General features: G+C 33.6%; 1 protein-coding gene across 3 annotated transcripts in view; it reads left to right on the top strand.

The window, feature by feature from the left end:
* Positions 1-20,810, top strand: part of LOC107496970 (MLP-like protein 43) — a 69,984-nt gene that overhangs the window by 9,015 nt on the left and 40,159 nt on the right. Inside the window, exons 2-3 of one of the 3 annotated variants that reach the window (XM_052252209.1) lie at positions 3,054-3,104; positions 3,433-3,967. The exons of 1 other annotated variant lie outside the window; for it this stretch is intronic. In XM_052252209.1, the coding sequence (XP_052108169.1) occupies positions 3,054-3,104; positions 3,433-3,704 (323 nt within the window). In that variant the 3' untranslated portion in view covers positions 3,705-3,967. Of the gene's footprint in view, positions 1-2,854; positions 3,105-3,432; positions 3,968-20,810 lie in introns of those variants that run through there. One more of the 3 variants, XM_016118248.2, reaches the window with a different exon arrangement.

Raw genomic sequence — 20,810 nt, 5'->3', positions numbered from 1 at the left:
ACCCGTATCAAGCTCCTCTTGGTGTCGTCTGGGTGAGCGTACTCCTTCATCGCTACCTGAATGAGATCTCATAGAATCTGCACAAACCAGAACTACCTTTCGAATTATACTTATCCATTTTTTGTTTCGAAAATCTGTGCTGCCATTCATCCAAATTCGCAATGGTAATGACCATTCTGCCCTTATCTTGATCTTTCTCCCGTGAACCCTGGATCATCATCTCTGCCGCCATGTCCCAATGCAGCTTCATCAGTTCATTACGTGCTTCAACATCCTTGGTGTAATTGTGTTCAATAATAGAGATCCCTTTTGTTACTGGTCCTATTGTCTTCACGCTTTTCAAGCAATCCTACCTGGGCAGATAATTTTTCCCACGATCAAAGAGTCCTTCCGCAAAAGAGCTATTGTTATCTGCATCCTTCTTTCATAGTATATCGTATGAAAGCAAACAAATGAATTTTTTCATACCTCTCCTTGTGAGACAGATATATGTCATTTATCCGCCTTGTCCACTTAAACAGATTAAACAGTTCTTTTTTCGAGACATCTTTTGATAAATTTTCTACCAAAATAGTGAAAGATTCACTCTTCAAACGTTGGTACTCTTCCCAATTCCGAATCTGCGGATCTTTTTAGGTGAAAAGGTTGCCTAACTCTAACATTAAAGGAGCTTTTTTTTATGAAAATACTTCTAGATAAGGAAACTACTTAAGTTTAGTGAGAGAAGAGAGAAAATTTTACAATCACATTCTATGTAGATTTAAGAACTAACAAAGCTCGCAAATGTCTATATTTCTATTAGTTAAGATTTTTTGTAATCAAACTTTGTACTCATTTTTAATACATACTTTAATGTAATAAATATATATTTTTAAATTTAGATCTAATATTTTCTCTTATAAGTATTTTTAGATTTTTTCTAATGAAATAAAAAAAAACCATAAACTATAAACTCTAAATTGGGCACATAAGAGAACCGAAGCGCAAAATAAAACACACAAAATGAAGAGACCTAATCATCCCTCTGGGTCTGGGCATTGCCGCATTGCATATAGCCCCAACATCAGTTCCTTCTAAGTGGCCATGTCAGTTTTCACGAAGAAAGTTGGACATGTTTTGAGTTTGCGTTTTTATTATTTCATTTTTCTTTTTTACTTTTTATTTTTGGTTTTAAGGATCAATATTATTAAAAAAATTAAAATCAACGAAATTTATCTGATTCAAACAGTAACATCCTTAAAAAAAATTTGTTATCAAGTACACAATACAACATTTTTTTATATATTTTTTCTTCAATTATACTAGGTGTATACTAAAATTAACTACAAAAATGAGTTATTACAATAAAATACACATTAAAATATAAAATATATATTAAAAATAAATTAAATTATATATGTATTTATAACCAAATACTACATGGTAACTAATTTAATAGCTGATTGTGATGTGCAAATAGTATTTTTTAATCTTATTTAAAAAGTATATGATAAATAATTGCACTTGATAATATTATTTGAAAAAAAGATTGAAAGGATTTAATTTCTGAGAAGCCCAAGTGGCCATGTCAATTATTTCATGAAGAAAGTTGCATTGGACATGTTGAGTGTGCATTTTTTTTAATTTGTTTAAATAGGTTATTGATTTTAGGAATGATATTATTGAAAAAATATTTTAGAATCAAATGAATTGATCTAATTCAAACTGAAAATTTTAAAATTTAATTTTGATCTCATATTTAATTTAATAATCTTATTACTTAGTTATATTTTGTTATTTTAAATTAACAAACAGTAACACATTTACTCTGAAGAAAATAGTAATACAAAAACTGAAAAAAGGGAAAATCCACAGCCTCATATATAGTCGTACACAACACATGCATAGCTAATACATAACAAGGGGTCAGCACGCGTGATTTTATTTGTTTTAGATTCTGCATCGTAAGAAAGTCTTCAATCATATTTTTGTAGATAGGGGTGGGGGAGCAGCATTTAATAAGTTCTAAATCTCATCTTCTATTCTGAATATTTCATTGAATTCATGTGTTTATATGGATAGAGTCTTATTAATGGGTGTGTTAAGAACACTTAGCTTGTTAAGATTAACATGGTTTAAACAGAAAATCATTTTATGAAAAAGGGCTAGTGAGTATGTTAAGAACATTCGTTTGTCTCACTTTTCTTTTTTTTTTTAATTACTACATAATTTTAGCCATTTTTTCGCTTAATATCCATACAAATAAAAAATACCATACATTTATATACTTTGATAATAAATTATCTAAAACCTAAAACATAGTTAATAAATCTATAATAAAGTGCATAATATAAATTCTTTAAACTTAGTATACTAAACAACAAAAAATAGTTAGACGAGCTAACTCGCACCTATTTAATTTGAATTTATTTAATTTGTTAGTTATTTGAACAGAACCAAATTGACCTACTTTTAAATAATAAGATATGATTTTACTAGCTTGACTTATCTGTTTTTACAGGTGAACTGAGCTGATTTATGAATCATAATTCATTTTAACTGTAAAAGTCTAGATCACTCGTTAGCACGATATTATCTGTTTTTGCACATAAGTCTTTACGGTTTTGTCTTTGACAAGAGGGATGATAGTTGAAACCTCCTATACTCACTCGTCAAAATAAGTCATACTAGAGAGAGGTATCCACACCTTTATAAGGCATGTTTTATTCCCTTCCCAACCGATGTGGACCTTACATTAACCAATCTAAAATAGATGACATAAATAATTACATATAGCTAAAAGTCTTTTTTTCAATCAATGATTGATATGGCAATATAGTATTTTTCTATATAAGTCTCCATAAGGCTTGAACTTGTTTTACAACCTCTCATTCTAGATCTAGTGATCTCTATCTCTACATTATCTCTTGCTTCAAACATGGCAATATCAGGTAAAATTAGTGTTGAAGTTGTGATCCAAGTACCAGCTTCAAAGTTCTTCCACATTTTGGCAAAGGAATTCCACAATATCCAAAACATTTGTGAAAGAGTGCATGGAGCCAACTTGCACCAAGGTGATGACTGGCATTCCACTGATTCGGTCAAAAATTGGACTTGTCTAGTAGGTAATTAAGCTTTATTTCATTAATAGAAATTATATTTGCATTATTTTAATTGTAAATGAGAGATTCTTTTAGAAAAGCTAAAAGATTAATGAAATTCGTCTCTCTAATAATTTTTTATATGAAAATTACTAAAATTTGTATGAAAATATTGATTATGTTATTAATATTTTGATATTTAGAGAGTCAAACTTTACTTATAAATAATTAATAATAAATTTTTTCAACTTAAAATGATAAAGTTTTGGTTATAATCTTATTTTTTGAAGTAAGATATTTCTTTATCTTTGGTTATTTATCTTAATTAATTAATTATTGTGTAAAATAATAGATGGTAAAGTAATTACATGTAAAGAGAAAATTGAAGCCATCGATGAAGAGAAGAAGTTGATTAAATACAGCCTCTTTGATGGAGATATCGGTCAAAACTACAAACTCTTTAAGTGCAATGTTCAAGTGACTGAGACAAACAATGAGAGTGCTAGTGTTAAATGGACTATTGAATACGAGAAGATCACTGAGGATGTTAAAACTCCATACGGCTACTTGGAGTTTTTAGAGAAGGGTACTGTAGAAGTTGGTGATCATCTTCAAAAGGCATAGCTCTCCAACCATTATAATTAAAGGAAAAAAAAGTATATCATCTATATCTATGTATGAATAATAATTTATGTTATGTTTGGCTTGAGGTTAAGTGTGTTTATCTAAATAACGCAGTGGTGCAATCATGGATATGCATTAATATTTGCTTCATCATCTGTTAATTCATCCTTTATTGGAATGGAATTAACTTATTTCATGTAATGTTAATGGTTTCTTGTTGAGTGTACCAAGTTATGTATACTAAAAGGATATTTTATCCATTATTCATGTGTGCCTTTTGTGTTAGGTGGTTTTGTATTACACTCAAATTGGTTTTTAAATAATTTTAGATTTTAGACACTTTGACTTCTAATAAATTTTTATCATTTTAAAAAATCTCCAAACGTCAACTTTTTTTTTGTTAAAACAGTTATTGTTTTATGTTATTTCAGCGGTTTAATTGTTATTATATCCAAAAATAATAACTCTAAAAGATATCAATCTTAAACCTAATAGAGAGTTTATAAAAGAGAAGAAAGAGAAAATGAAAAAGAATAATAAACTGTTGTTAAATAAGCTTACACAATATAATTACATTATTACTATATATAGTAACTGAGTATAATTAACTGGTGCTAACTAAACTAACAAATTTAACAACCATCTCATGTTTTAATTAGTATAAGCTACACTCTTATCTATATTAGCTACTGTAGATTCATATACAATGTCATTTTCCTTCAAACTTAAGATTGGTGAGGTTGCAACCTTGAGTTTGGCTCTACAGTCAAGAAATGATGAGAAAAAATCGACTTTAGTAAGAACATCCGCAACTTGAACTGAGCCTGGTATATAGTTGACTCGAATGGTGCATTTTTCTGCATAGTCCCTAACAAATGAAGATTTAGCTCAAAGTGCTTTGACAAATGCAGCTAAAAACACATCACTTTGATTGTCACAAAAGAGCTAGAGAGTTGTACTTAAGGGACGTTGTAGCTCAGCCAGCAGGTTCCGTATTCATATCACATTAGCCACTGCTAATGCCATGGATCGATACTTTGCCTCGGTACTAGAGCACGCTACAACACTTTTTTTCTTAGAGGACTACCAAATTGGATTGGAACCAAGGAAGACACATGTACCACTAGTAGAATTTCAGTTATCAGGGTCACTTCCCCGAATTGAATCACTATAGGCAAGGATAAGCATATTCTTCCCTTTCTTCAGATGTAAACCATGATGAAGGGTACCACTTAGGTATTGGAGGATTCGCTTCTCCACCTTCTAGTGATCTTTTGATAGTAACTGCATAAATTGGCACACTCTATTAACTGAGTATGCAACTTCAGGCTTGGTCGTGGTGAGATATTACAAGCTACCAACCACACTTATATACAAAGAGGGATTATCAAAGGTAATACCTCCATTTGCAGTGAGTTTTAGAGTAGATGACAAAGGAGTTTTGCAAGATTTGCAGCTTTTCAGCCCTACTGATGGTTTCAGTGGCTAAGAGAAGGGAGGTTGAATCTTAGCCCCCTTTTTGTTTGATTATACTTTCTGGTTTTTAAGAAGACTTTTCTGTTTTTTTTTTGTCTCGTCCCTAGCCACGAGACTTTTATTTTTGTCTTGTCACTTGGCACGAGATATTTTTGGTTTTTGCTCCTGGACAGTAAAAACAGAAATGGAGTAGGAGAGAAAGAGAATTACACCCAGATATATCCTGGTTCATCTACTAAGTGCAATGCAGCCTACATCTAGTCTCCATCACAACAATGATGGAATTTCACTATAATTAACCTGATTACAAACTGTAAAGTGCTAATCCAACTTACAAGGGGATTCCCACAGAATCATGAAACACAACATAGATGAACAAAGGAACTCTAAGGACATCTATGGCTTTTTCTTTTAATTTTGCACTCTTTGCCTTTTTCCGCTCTATGGCTTTTTCATACAAACCTCACTTGTTTGCCTTTTTTCCATGAGACTCAAGACATGACAAAATTAAACAGAAAAATTTCAAAACAGAATACATTGAAGGAGAAAAAAATCTGTAAGCTTAGGTAGCTATGAGACTTCTGTGCCTTGCACTCTCAAACTTTCTCCCTTGATTCAAACTGTGACTGTTCACCCCTTTTATAGAGAAGAGAAGCCTTCACAGTTGAAACAAAACGAAGCTTAACTTCTTTTCCTTCAAAACAGAACCGGTTCGGCCACAGAGAGAGAAGAGGTAACTCATGCAAAACCCAACATGCAAATACCTCTAGTTCTTCTTTGGTCATCACTCTTCATCAATCCGAGCACTCCATCCTTGGCTTACTCTCCAAGATGGATTTTTGGCTTTTGATGCTTCATGATGATGATGGCTTCATCTGCTCCAATCTCTGCCTCTTCCATCACTTCGCCACTCTAGCTACTTCCTGTGATGGTTGAGCAGAATCAGAGACAAGCCATGCCTCCAAGGATCTCTTCCTTGCTGGCCGAATCTTCTTCTTTCTTTTTGAGTATGAGGAGCTCGAGATTACCTCACCAAATCTTACTATTTTTGGTGAAAATCTCAGCCACAACATACTTTTATTTTGTTATGTTTTCTTGCCATCATCATGATGGTCTTGAGACGTGCTCCTTCTTCTTTTCGGTGAGTAGGTGTAGCTTCCATGGCTTCCTGGACAATGACCGAAGTAGAGAAGAAAAGAGATGAGAGAGAATAAACAACTTGGAAGGAAACCAATTAAATGAGTTAATCAATATAATTAAAAAAGTTACTTTTACTTCCCTTAGAGTGGCGTGTAGCTTAAACACATCAATCATGTCACTCATATTCTCTCTCTCATTTATGTTTCCAATGCCACCAAATTAAAATTTGAAATTCATCCTTAATGAGAGATGAAATCCGTTGGAGAGCATAAGGCAAATGGTAACATTTGCTTTCCTGATGGATTTTTGGATCAAGCAAGTTTTGGTCTTGTACCAAGACTTTTAATTTGGGCTTGTATCACAATTGCTGGCCCAATTAACAAAACATTGTTTCAGTCACTATGATCATTTTAACATCAAGACTGAAAGCATATTGGGCTTGCACCAAAATTTCATTTTCGGCCCAATATTAACACCTGCATAGCAAAATTATTAATCAACACATGTTATATGAAAATCATAATTAATAATTTTGCAATCAATCATTTCAATAATGTTTGTTCATCATCAAAATAAATCTGAGTTTTCCAAACTCATCAATCTCCCCCTTGTTGACAAACATTATTAAAATTGAAATGGAAAGAAATTTAAGATTGAGTAAAGAATACTCCCTTTGAATTTTTGAATTTCTCCCCCTTTCTAAATATCACATGACTCCCCCTTAATGTATGCTTATTTTACCAAGGGAAGCACTAACCTGTAACATTTTAATCAAGCTTCAAGTAACAATGTTATTTAGCATATTTATTCCATGATGCTAAATGCTTGATTTATGAGCAGATTTGAATGATATACAAAACTTATTTGCTATCACATGTTTAATTTTCTGCTCAATCTTACCATAATCAATCAAAATCTATTTTTGACAAAAGACTTGCTGTTAAAAATATTTTCCAGTAAATCAGAGCAATCTTAGTAGGAAAAATATTTTTCAAGCATGATATAATCTTTTCCAAACACAGCAACTTTCATCATTAAGAACTTAAAGGAACTGTCAAAGATAAATCCAACATAAATCATTTTATCATGGTAACTCAAATGTATTATAAACACAGTAAACACACATTTTATCAAGATAAACATCAAATAATGGCAGCCATCAAGATAAAACTAAATGCATTGTTAAACATCATAAACCAAATGCATAATCAACATGCATTATCAATCATTAACAAAGGTGATCATGAACTCTCAAAGAGAGTTTCATCCTATGTTTTCCAGTTTTAATTTTCAGAAATTTATTCTCCCCATTTTGTCATCAAAGGGGCACCTGCAAAACAGATCTTGATAAAAAAAATAGAATATGCAAAATATAACCCCAGAAGTTTCAACAAAGTATCACAAGGTATGGTACTAACAGTATCTATCCTAACAAAACAGAGTATCAAATTGAGCCTAAGAGTGCCAATATCAAAGAGAACAGAAATAAATCATCAGAAAGATTAAAATCAGAATCCTCAGTGCCTTCTTCGCTACCAATGCCCAGATCATTCTCCAAGTTTTTCAGCATTAGACCCACTCTATCTTTACATCTCTCCCAAGCCCTTTCATTCTCATAGGCTAGCTTGCGAGCCGCCCTATGAGATTGCACCATTAGCTCAGACATATTGGAGGATTCAGTGAGAATTTCTCTCATTGATTTGGTTGCTTTGGAGGATTCAGGCTGACTTTCAAGGTCACTATCCGTTGGCATTGATTTCTTACCCTTGGTTCCTTTAGCAGCTCCGCCTCCTTTGATCATAGAGACTTTGTTCTCTACATCCTCATTTGTGAAATCTACCTTAACGTACTCAAAAATACACGTGAGAAACATTCCATAAGGTAAATTATCCTTCTTGGTACTTTTTACAAATTCCCACATATGTCTAATCATAAGGTAGGCAAATGAAATGGAAGATGAAGTAACAAGAGCAAATAATATGATAGAATCAGATACTGTTACCCTGTTGTGAGAACCACTCTGTGGGGTCAAGATGTGAGTTATGATTCAGTGCAGTAGTGAGTTGGTTGGTCCAAGGAATTTGTGTGTAGGAACAGTTCCGTCTAGTCCAGACATATTTGCACAGATATGAGGAAGAACCTGCTTGTATGTGAACCCAACATGTGAGTCCCATTTGTCAAACATGTAAACTTTCGGTCCTTCATCTGTGTAACCAAGTGCAGCGCCGATGGTCTCAGCGTTCAGGGTGATGTGCACATGCTTCACATATGAGTGAAGACTACCATCAATCAGACGCATATTAGCATAAAACTGCCTTACTAACCCTGGATAAACCATTTTGTGAATGAGAAGCAGTGAGGACCATTTGAGATTTTCAAACATAGGATGCAGATTGATCCCTTTGGCAGCCAGAGAGTCAAGGTTCACCAAGTATGAGAGACACAGATGCCTCTTTTCTAAAACTTCTTGGTGGAATTCATAGAATGCACATGTAGTGAATCTTGATGGATCATAGTGAGAGTGTGGCTTGTGAAATTTGTTCTTGAATTCTAATGATTCAAGGTTTTCGGGTTCTCTAGTCTCATGCAACACGAAACCTTTAGTCTTCTGAGAGCTCTTTCCGGGAGAGGCTTTCTTTGGAGGAGAAGGTAGCGGTGATGGAATCGGCGAGGTGTGCGATTCTTCTTGTTGTTCAACGCTGGTTCTTTATTCTTTCCACTTTTCCTCCTGCCAGAGGATTTCTGCGCTATGACCTTGCGCCTCATGGATTCAGGTTGCTTTGTGAGAGGTGAGGGAGAAGATGAGGAAGTGGAGTGAATATGGATGTAAGTGTGAGTTTGAGGAGTGGAGGGTTTTTGAGAGAGCCGAATTCTTTCACTCTTCCTTGGTGCAGTTTTCTTTTTCATTATGTGAAGAAGATGAATGGGGATGGAGGTTGAAGGGAAGGCCGAAGGATGAGGTGAGTGGAGAGAGGTTAGAGAGGCATTAAATGCTAATTGGAGAGAGGTAGTGGGGGAAGTTAATGATCATCATGAGCGCGGTTATTAACCAGGAGGTTTCCAAGAAATTTAAAAAGTGGTTTCCTTAAATCAAGGGATTAGTTGAAAGGAAAGATTTGATTTGACACTATGCCTCTTTCAACTAGATTTGATAAGACCACAAAAAGATTTTGATTTTCAACAAAATGGAAAACTAACAAAATGGTCATGATAGGGTCAAAGAGGTTTTGTGGGGCCCATGAAAAATAAATTCTGTGCAGCTTCCCCACAGCCTCTCCAACATGCTTTTATTTTTATCTCGTCCATTCCTACGAGACAAAACTGAGCATAATTAAAATTTCACAAATTTTTAACAGAAACAAGATCAATCATTCCCAAGCTTTTTCTTAATGAACAAAATCTGTCTTCACATAGGGGTTTTGTAAAAATGTCAGCAAGTTGATCTTCAGATTTTACAAATTGAATATCAATAGTACCCTTTTGCACATGTTCTCTAATAAAATGATATTTGATCTCAATGTGCTTTGTTCTTGAGTGCAAAAAGGATTTTTTGAAATATTTATAGCACTTATGTTATCACAAAATAATGGTATACTATTGATCTTTAATTTGTAATCTTCCAACTGTGTTTTTAACCAAATTAATTGTGGACAACAAGCAGATGCGGATATATATTCAGCTTCAGCTGTGGATAGAGCTACTGTGGCTTGTTTTTTGCTTGACCACATGTTGAGTGAGCTTCCAAGGAAGCAACACATGCCGGATGTGCTCATTCTATCCACTCTATCTCCCGCATAATCTACATCACAAAACCCTACTGCACAAAAGTCATCAGATTTTGGATACCACAAGCCATAATCACTTGTTCCCTTAATGTATCTAAGGATGCGCTTAACAGCCGAAAGATGGGATTCTTTTGGGTGAGATTGAAATCTTGAACATACACCCACACTTTGAACAATATCTGGTCTAGAGGATGTCAAATACATTAGTGAACCAATCATTCTTCTATACCGTGTTTCATCCACATATTTTCCATCATCATCCTTTTCAAGTTTAGTGTTTGGATGCATTGGTGTTCCCATTGGTTTAGAATTTTCTAGGCCAAACTTTTTGATAAGCTCTTTTGCATACTTTCCTTGGTGAATAAAAGTACCACTAGGAGTTTGTTTAATTTGGAGGCCAAGAAAGAAGGTTAGCTCTACCATTAAACTCATCTCAAACTCACTAGTCATGAGTTTTCCAAACTCTTCACACAAGGACTCATTGGCCGATCCAAACACAATATCATCCACATAAACTTAAACTAGAAGAATATCATCATTAGATGCTTTAATGAATAAAGTTGTGTCCGTGGTACCCCTTTGAAATTGATTTTCCAATAAGAAGGCACTAAGCCTTTCATACCAAGCTCTTGGAGCTTGTCTAAGACCATAAAGAGCCTTAGAGAGTTTGAAAATATGATTTGAAAAATCCTTATGTTCAAAACTGGGGGGTTGAGCCACGTACACTTCTCTATCAATAAAGCAAAGGCACATTTAACATCCATTTGAAATATTTTGAAACCCTTATGGGCAGCATAGGCAAGAAGCAATCTAATTGCTTCCATTCTTGCTACCGGAACAAAAGACTCATCAAAATCTATACCCTCTTCTTGATTGTAACCTTGGGCCACTAATCTAGCCTTGTTACGAACAACTTGTCCATCCTCACCAAGTTTATTTTTAAACACCCAATTAGTACCCGAAACTTTCTTACCATCCGAATGAGGTACTAGTGTCCAAACCTCATTCTTGTTGAATTAAGCAAGTTCCTCTTGCATGGCTTTGACCCATGATGGATCTTCAAGAGCTTGTTTGACATTGTTGGGCTCCATTTGTGACAAGAGTGCAAAGTTGCTTGGTTCGGATTGTCTTTTGGTTGAGGATCTTGTTGTCACTCCTTGGGAGGGATCACCAATGATGAAGTCATGAGGATAACTCCTCATTGACTTCCATTCTCTAGGCTTCCTTTGTGGTGTTGAGCTTTGATGAGTTTCTGTTGGTTTCACTGTTTCAGTTTCTCGTGCTTTCTCAGGAGACAAAATGGAAATGTCTCCTCCAATCTGACGAGACAAATCTGGACTGGCAGATTCTTCAATTTAGGCAGACTTGGAACTTTCTTTACTTGTTCTAGCTTCTTCACAATCTGAATCATTATCTATCACAGTGCTTGGAATTAAGTTAGAATCACAAAAAGTGACATGTATGGATTCCTCTATGATTCTATGTTCTTTGAGATAAATCCTATAGGCCTTGCTAGTGGTAAAGTATCCAACAAACATTCCTTCATAAGATTTTGGATCAAATTTACCAAGATTTTCTTTATTGTTAAGCACAAAACATTTGCATCCAAAAACATGAAAGTACTTAAGATTTGGAGGGGTTCCTTTCCATAGCTCATATGGAGTTCTTTTCAACCCTTTTCTAATTATTGTCCTATTCAAAATATAGCATGCCGTATTTACGGCTTCAGCCCACAAAAATTTAGGAACCTCATTCTCACATAACATAGCCCTAGTCATTTCTTGAAGGCTTCTATTCCTTCTTTCAACAACCCCATTTTGTTGAGGTGTTCTAGGGCATGAAAATTTATGAGTAATTCCAAAGTCATCACATAATTTTTCAAAGTCTTAGTTTTCAAATTCTTTTCCGTGATCACTTCTCAAATGAGCCACTTTTAAATCTTTTTCATTTTGAATTTTCTTGCAAAGAGTTGAGAAAGCATGGAAAGCATCATTTTTATGAGCAAGAAAAAGTACCCAACCAAATCTAGAGAAATCATCTACCACTACTAAACCATAGTGTTTACCTCCTAGACTTTGTGTTCTTGTTGGACCAAAAAGATCAATGTGTAACATCTCTAATGGCCTCTTGGTTGAAATTTCATCTTTTGGTTTAAAAGAGGATTTAACTTGTTTGCCTAATTGACAAGCATCACAAGTAAGATCCTTATCGAATTTGATTTTAGGAATTCCTCTAACCAGATTTTTCTTCACTAGATTAGAAATTTGGTACATGCTAGCATGACCAACTTTCTATGCCATAGCCATTTTTCAGATTCAAGAGATGTAAAACATGTTACATTTTGTTCTTTTAAGTCCTCAAGAGTTAATCCATACACATTGTTGCATCTCTTAGCTTCAAAAAGAATATCCCCAGTTTTTTCACAAACAACCAAGCACACAAATTTTCTAAAAATTACTTCAAATCCTAAATCACATAATTGACTTACACTAAGTAAATTATGTTTCAAACCATTTACAAGAAGTACACCATTTATACAAGATGAAAAACTTTTACCAACTTTTCTAATGGCCACTATCTTTCCTTTTCCATCATCACCAAAAGTGACAAGTCCTCCATCATATTCATCAAGCTTTATGAAAAAGGTTGTCTTTTCGGTCATATGCCTAGAGCATCCGCTGTCTATGTACCACATATTTTCCTTCCTCTTGGATGCTAGGCATACCTACAAAATAAGCTCAAGTGACCTTAGGTATCCAAATTTTCTTGGATCTTTTCATGTTAAACCATCTCCTATGTCCCAAATCATTGTAATCAAAAACAACTTTGTAAACTTTATCACTAATCATTCTTTCACCAAAGAAACATTGAATGGAAAAATGACCACTTCGGTTGCATAACCTACAAACCTTGGAGTTGCTGTTTTGTTAAAGTAGGTGGGATCTTGAAACCTTGTGTCATTGGATGAAGAAGCTTCTTTCTTTAAAAGAAGGATTCTTATCAGATTTATAAAACCCCAAACCAGCTTTATCAAAGAGTGGTTTTTGACTAGCCAATATTTATTTTGGATTTTCAGAACTTTGAGTAAATTTGGCTAAATCATTTTCAAAACTCTTAACCTTTTTCAGCAACTCTTCATTTTCCTTAAAACAGTTTACATATGCAACTACCGAGTGATCACTTTCACAACTTCTAAGTTGAGCTTTCAACTGCTTATTTTCTTCTACAAGATCACAAGCAGTTTCGGCCTCCCTCACTTTTTCTTTAAGAAAACTATTTTCAGCTTTAAAAATGATAATTTGTTGTTCAAGATCTTGATTTTCAAGCAGAAAATATCTTATTTTTTCAGAAAGGTGATCTATCATAAGATGAAGGTCTTCAGTGTCAGGGTTTTGAAAGAATACCTGATCTACATGATTTGCCATGAGACAAGGCTGTGACTTGGTTTCAGATTCTTCATCACTGTCTAAGTCATTTTCCAAGTCTTCCCATGATGCCATTAGACCCTTCTTCTTCCCTCCTTTTTTCTTCTCCTCTTTCTTCAACTTGGGACAATCAGATTTGAAATGCCCCATTTCCTTGCAGTTTTAACAAGTGACTTTGCTAAGGTCTTTCTTCATTTTTCTTGAGCTGCTGCCTTTGCCTTTGAACTTTACCATTTTCCTGAATTTTTTGGCAAACAACACAAATTCATTTTCAGAGGAGCTATCACTGGATTCATCATCCAGGGGGTTAGTTACAGAAGAAAAAGCAAATCCTTTCTTTTTTGACTCTTTTTTCAAATAAGTGTTTTCAAAAGCAAGAAGGTTTCCTCTCAAATCATCAAGTGTCATGGAATCAAGGTTACTGCTCTCAGAAATAATTAAAGCTTTTGTTTCCCACTCTTTAGCGAGACATCTCAGCACTCTTCTCACAAGCACAGAATCGGAATGTGTTATTCCCATAGCATCCAAGCCAACAATGATGGTGTTAAACCGTTCAAAAAGTTCATCAATGGATTCTCCTTCCTTCATTGTAAACATTTCATACTCCCTGTTTAACATGTCTATCTGAGTCTTCTTTACAATGGTGGTTCCTTCATGAGTGATTTGCAATTTATCCCAGATTTCCTTTGCCTTTGTGCATCGTGATACCCGTCGGTACTCCCCGAAGCTGATAGCACAGTTGAGTAGATTTACAGCCTTGGCATTTAGCTCTACTTTCTTTCTATCTTCTTCGGTCTAGCTTGCTTCCGGTTTAAGAGTGACTACTCCTTCAGCACTTGTGTTGATTAGAAATTGAGGACCCTCCAGGATAATCTTTCATAGTCTGTAGTCTACTGCTTGCACAAAGATCTTCATTCTCTCCTTCCAATAGGTATAATTTTTCCCATTGAAAAGAGGCGGTCTGTTGCTTGACTGTCCTTCTGTAAGGTTATAGGACACCAGATTTGAGCCACTGCTTTCTGCCATGAGGATCTTTTCTCCAAGCTACAAAGCTTGATCTCTTTGAGACCAAGCTCTGATACCAATTGATAGTTTCAGTGGCTAAGAGAAGGGGGGTTGAATCTAAGCCCCCTTTTTGTTTGATTATACTTTCTGGTCTTTGAGGAGACTTTTCTGTTTTTTTTTGTCTCATCCCTAGCCACGAGACTTTTACTTTTGTCTCGTCACTTGGCACGAGATATTTTTGGTTTTTACTCATGGACAGTAGAAACAGAAATGGAGTAGGAGAGAAAGAGAATTACACCCAGATATATCCTGGTTCAGCTGCTAAGTGCAATGCAGCCTACATCCAGTCTCCATCACAACAATGATGAAATTTCACTATAATCAACCTGATTACAGACTGTAAAGTGCTAACCCAACTTACAAGGGGATTCCCACAGAATCATGAAACACAACATAGATGAACAAAGGAACTCTAAGGACATCTATGGCTTTTTCTTTTAATTTTGCACTCTCTGCCTTTTTTCGCTCTATGGCTTTTTCATACAAACCTCACTTGTTTGTCTTTTTTCCATGAGACTCAAGACATGAAAAAATTAAACAGAAAAATTTCAAAACAGAATACATTGAAGGAGAAGAAAATCTATAAGCTTAGGTAGCTATGAGACTTCTGTGCCTTGCACTCTCAAACTTTCTCCCTTGAATCAAACCGTGACTGTTCACCCCTTTTATAGAGAAGAGAAGCCTTCACAGTTGAAACAAAACCAAGCTTAACTTCTTTTCCTTCAAAACAGAACCGGTTCGGCCACAGAGAGAGAAGAGGTAACTCATGCAAAACCCAACATGCAAATACCTCTAGTTCTTCTTTGGTCATCACTCTTCATCAATCCGAGCACTCCATCCTTGGCTTGCTCTCCAAGATGGATTTCTGGCTCTTGATGCTTCATGATGATGATGGCTTCATCTGCTCTAATCTCTGTCTCCTCCATCACTTCGCCACTCTAGCTACTTCCTGTGATGGTTGAATAGAATCAGAAACAAGCCATGCCTCCAAGGATCTCTTCCTTGCTGGCCGAATCTTCTTCTTTCTTTTTGAGTATGAGGAGCTCGAGATTACCTCACCAAATCTTAGCATTTTTGGTGAAAATCTCAGCCACAGCATACTTTTATTTTGTTATGTTTTTCTTGCCATCATCATGATGGTCTTGAGACGTGCTCCTTCTTCTTTTCGGTGAGTAGGTGTAGTCTCCATGGCTTCCTGGACAATGACCGAAGCAGAGAAGAAAAGAGATGAGAGAGAATAAACAACTTGGAAGGAAAGCAATTAAATGAGTTAATCAATATAATTGAAAAAGTTACTTTTACTTCCCTTAGAGTGGCGTGTAGTTTAAACACATCAATCATGTCACTCATATTCTCTCTCTCATTTATGTTTCTAATGCCACCAAATTAAAATTTGAAATCCATCCTTAATGAGAGATGGAATCCATTGGAGAGCATAAGGCAAATGGTAACATTTGCTTTCCTGATGGATTTTTGGATCAAGCAAGTTTTGGTCTTGTACCAAGACATTTAATTTGGGCTTGTATCACAATTGCTGGCCCAATTAACAAAACATTGTTTCAGTCACTATGATCATTTTAACATCAAGGCTGAAAGCATATTGGGCTTACACCAGAATTTTATTTTTGACCCAATATTAACACCTGCATAGCAAAATTATTAATCAACACATGTTATATGAAAATCATAATTAATAACTTTGCAATCAATCATTTCAATAATGTTTGTTGATCATCAAAATAAATCTTAGTTTTCCAAACTCATCACCTACTTTCTTTAGAATATCTTGAAATTACTTAGTTTGAGTTAAAGTTAAACCTCCATCTTTTGTCTTTGGCACTTGCACACCAAAAAAGAAATGTAATTCCCCCAAATCTTTGAGAGCAAAGTTGAGTTTTAGCTGATGAATAACCTGATCAATATCTGAGTTCGAATTACCGGTTAAGATGATATCATTGATGTAGACAAGAGCATAACGTCTAGATTGGGTTGTGATCTTTGTGAAGAATGAAGTGTCGGATTTGGTGGGGGGTGAATCCTAAACATTTGAAAGCTCCCATCAACTTCACATACCAAGCCCGGGAAACTTGCTTCAGGCCATATAGAGTCCTGGACAGCTTACAAACTATGGTGCCATCACCTTATTCATACCCTCTTGTCTGATGCATGTACACATCTTTAGCCAAATCACCATGCAGGAAAGCATTGTTGACATTAAGCTGCTTTATAGTCCAAGAGTTAGCAAGCACAACAGATAATATGATGTTAATTGAAGCTGGTTTAACAACAGGACTGAATGTTTCCTTGTAATCCAAGCTTGGTCTTTGATGAAACCCCTGTGTAACAAGCCTTGCCTTGTACCTGTCAATGGATCCATTAGTTTTGCACTTGATTTGAAACACCCACTTGTTACCAATTGGCTCTCTATTTGGTGGCAATTTGACCAACTTCCAAGTATTATTCTGCATGAGTGCAGAATACTTAGTATCCATAGTTATTCGCCATTTGAAATCAAATAAGGCTTGCTTCACTGATTTGGGTTCAACTTGGACTTGAAAGGCTCTGGACTTTAAGATGCCTGATTTGCTTTGGGTGATTATTGGGTAAAGATTTTGAGTTGATGGATTGGTAGAGAGAGAAAAAATAATTTCAAAAAATTGAATAGGGATAAAAATAGCTTGGGCAACAGGTGCCTCTCAGAGAGTGGTTGAAAGAGGAGCTAAACCATATGAAAAGGTAAATTGAGGTTGAGGATTAAGAAAAGTGGGTAGGTATAGTTGAGGTTTGATTATGTGCAGAGGTGGATAGATTTGGCTGAGTAGAATTAGTGAATGATAATGTGGGTTGGAAGGATTAATTTGGTTATGGTGTGATAGGTAGGACATAGAGGATGGTTGATATACATGAGAGGTTTGTGACTTGAGTTGAGTGTTTAAAGAGGGAGTTTGGTTCTTTGAAAAGAAAACACTTCTCATCAAAGATCATATTTCTAGTGATCACTACCTTTCTTAAAGACAGTAGGCATTTGTATCTCTTGTGCATATTACCATAACCAAGGAACATTGCTATTTCAGATCTGAATTGAAGTTTGTTGCGATTGTAAGGCCTCATACGTGGATAGCACAAGCAGCCAAAGATCTTCAAGGCAAGTATCATTTATTTTCCCGCCAGTAAAGGATGCGTCAAATTAATTTATTTTCCTTTCAAATATTACTATCGAATTTATCATTGAAAAACAGAATCTGTCGATAATTAGTTAACTTTACGAATTCGACATTGTTATTGCTGGTAAATCTACCACTACTTTGTGATGCTAAATCTAACGGTAAGTCCTACAGTACTCAATATTTTTCTTATAGTGTAATGTCAAATATACTTATTTTTTAAGAAAAAATAAATTATTTTTTACAAAAATACCTTTTAGTAAAATTTTTATTTTGTGATTAAATTTTGTATATCAAAATATCCTTTAATAAATTATTTTTAGTGATTAAACTATATTTTTACTAAAATATCTTTCAAAATATTTTGTAATGACTAAATTAGTTTTTTTACTAAGATACATGTTTAATATTATTTTCCTAGTGATGAAATTGTGATATCAATACATATATTAGTTTAACATTAAATTAAAAAACTCTTCTCTGTGAGATTAATAGAAAAATATAAAAAATGTTAAACCAACTTCTAAAATTATTTTTGATAATATTCATTGATATCATGATATTAATAGTAAAATATACAAAAAAAATTGTTAAAAATTTTTTTGGTAAAATTATAATATAGTAACTAAAAAATTAGTGAAGAATATCTTAGTAAAAAATAATTTAATTATTAAAAAATATTTTAAAACATATTTTGGTAAAAATATAATTTAGTTACTAAAAAATAATTAAAATTTATTTTGGTAAAAAATTTAATTACAAAAAAATAAATTTTTGAAAAAGAATATTTTTATAAAAAAATATATTTTCTTAAATAGATAAAGTTAATAATAGTTAACATAAAAAATTTAAAATGAATTAAAAAAATATTTTTTAAAAGTTATAAAGGAAGAGAATATACATTTTATAAATAGAAAGAAAAAAGTCTCATTTTAATATTTATTAAGAGAGGAGAGTAAAATTTTTCGTAATAAATATTGTTTAAATTATTAATAATTTAATTAAGATTTATAAATATACACATCATAATCATTAAATTATGTATTTATGGCATGGATATATAAGAATTTACTAAGTAAATAAACTACCAAGTCTTAGGTATTGTTTATTATTTTTTTAATTTTTAATGTGTAATGAGAAATTGAGATGTATAATATATAATAAATTTTATGGAAGTAGGATCACATTTATGCAAAGAGATTGAATTACATCTCTAAATAAGTGAGTGAATACTTACTTTTACATGATATTGTAACTAAGGTTTTTTTTTTATTAGTTTACTAATTAAGTCATGTTTTTTAGGACTATTGAATAGATAGTATAGGCATTTAATCAAGTCAAAGACTTGGTTATTATTAGGTTAAGTTTCAGTATCCAATTTTTTTAAACATGGTTTGAACTTTTTTAAATATTTATAATTTTGATGAACTAATTATATTTGTATACGTTGTAATCTTTTACTTAAATGACTCAAATAAAAAAATAATTTGAGGTTTATTTTAGTATACCAAAAACATTGGTATTCTAAACTTGTCGATGATGGTGACAAATTAAAGACGATATTGTGAGAAATATTTGCCACATATCTATTGATTTGTTACTAGTTTAAAAGGAATTTGTGATGACATTTGCGATAATATTGTAATTAATTGACTATACATTATTTCCTAGCACATTAGTGACTACTTCGTAATTTTGCTTTCTCATTTAGAATAACTTTGGTTTAGCGAAAAAATTCCTACAAATTTAATTAAAGTTTTTTCATAGATTAGCTATAGATTTGCTACAAAATGTGATGGATTTGCGATCATATTAGCGGCAAATTTGCGACGAGTTAGGTTCGGAAAAATTTCTCGCTAATTAGCGTCAACTAAGCATTTCATTTTGTCTACGAAATTAGTTTGGATTTAGCAATTAGTTTGCTACAGTAGAGTTTGTCGCTAATTAGCGACTATCGTTTAGCCTATTTCTTCTATGAAATTAGCTTTTATAAAAGTGATGGATTTACGACTATCTATTCGGTCGCTAAAAAAACTTTCCAATGAATTAGCGACTGTTGTGTTTGCCTCACTAATCTGCGACTTGTAATTAGCGAGGAAAGCATTAGTTGCTAGGCGGTAACTAATTCGTCACAAATTATATTTTGCGTTAGATTAGCAACGATTTTACGATAATTTTTGTAGTAACTAATCGACCTTATTTTTGTAGTTAAATTTTAAAAAAATAAATTAAAAAATAGTTGATTGAATTAAAAAAACAAATAGAAAAACAAGAGACAATAATTTTTTTTAACTAAATTAATCTATATTTATTGTATTTAATTAAAATAAGTAATAAATCTTCTATGTTATTATGTACCTTATAAATTAATAAATTAAAATAATCGATATAATAAATTAAAATTAATTGATTGATATAAATTATAATAAATTGTGTGATATTTAAATATCTAATCAAATCAATTAGTTGATATAATTAATTTATCGTAATGAATTGTATTTAAAGAATTAAAAAAATAAGAGTAAAGGACAAATAGGTCATTGACCTTTTTTTTCGCAGACATTTTCGTCCTTAAGGAAGGAAAAATACATTCAAGTCCCTTACCCCCAAAAAACGTGGACATTTTTGTCCTTCCGTTGACCTGGCAGAGGTGGCGCTGACCTGGCCGTTACGGAGGCCACGTGGCAGGGAGCATTTCGAAACAGGACATATAAGTCCCTGGAGATGAAAAAGAAGCCGTTTTTGTAACCTCCCCCAATCTTTCAAATTTCCCTGTTCTTTTCTTCTTTCTTCGTCCTTTTTTCCTTCCATTCTTCTTCCTCGGCCCCTGCCTCCATCACTGCCGCAGAGCGGCGCCTCCGTCAGCCACCATCAACACCAGCGACTGATGCGTGAGCATCTTGTCTATCTTTTTCTAGTGAATTTGAATCTAATTTGTTGAGTTTAATTAAGAATTAATTATATTTTAGCCATTATGGATGCTATTTTGAGTTTTGTGCAATTTTATTTATTTTAGGTAGCATTCGGAGGGATTTGATGAAGTTTCTGCAG

This window comes from Arachis duranensis, chromosome 7 (assembly GCF_000817695.3).
Source record: "Arachis duranensis cultivar V14167 chromosome 7, aradu.V14167.gnm2.J7QH, whole genome shotgun sequence".
Lineage (NCBI taxonomy): Eukaryota > Viridiplantae > Streptophyta > Magnoliopsida > Fabales > Fabaceae > Arachis > Arachis duranensis.
Note: the sequence above shows the minus strand (reverse complement) of the source record. Positions and strands in the feature narration are given on the sequence as shown.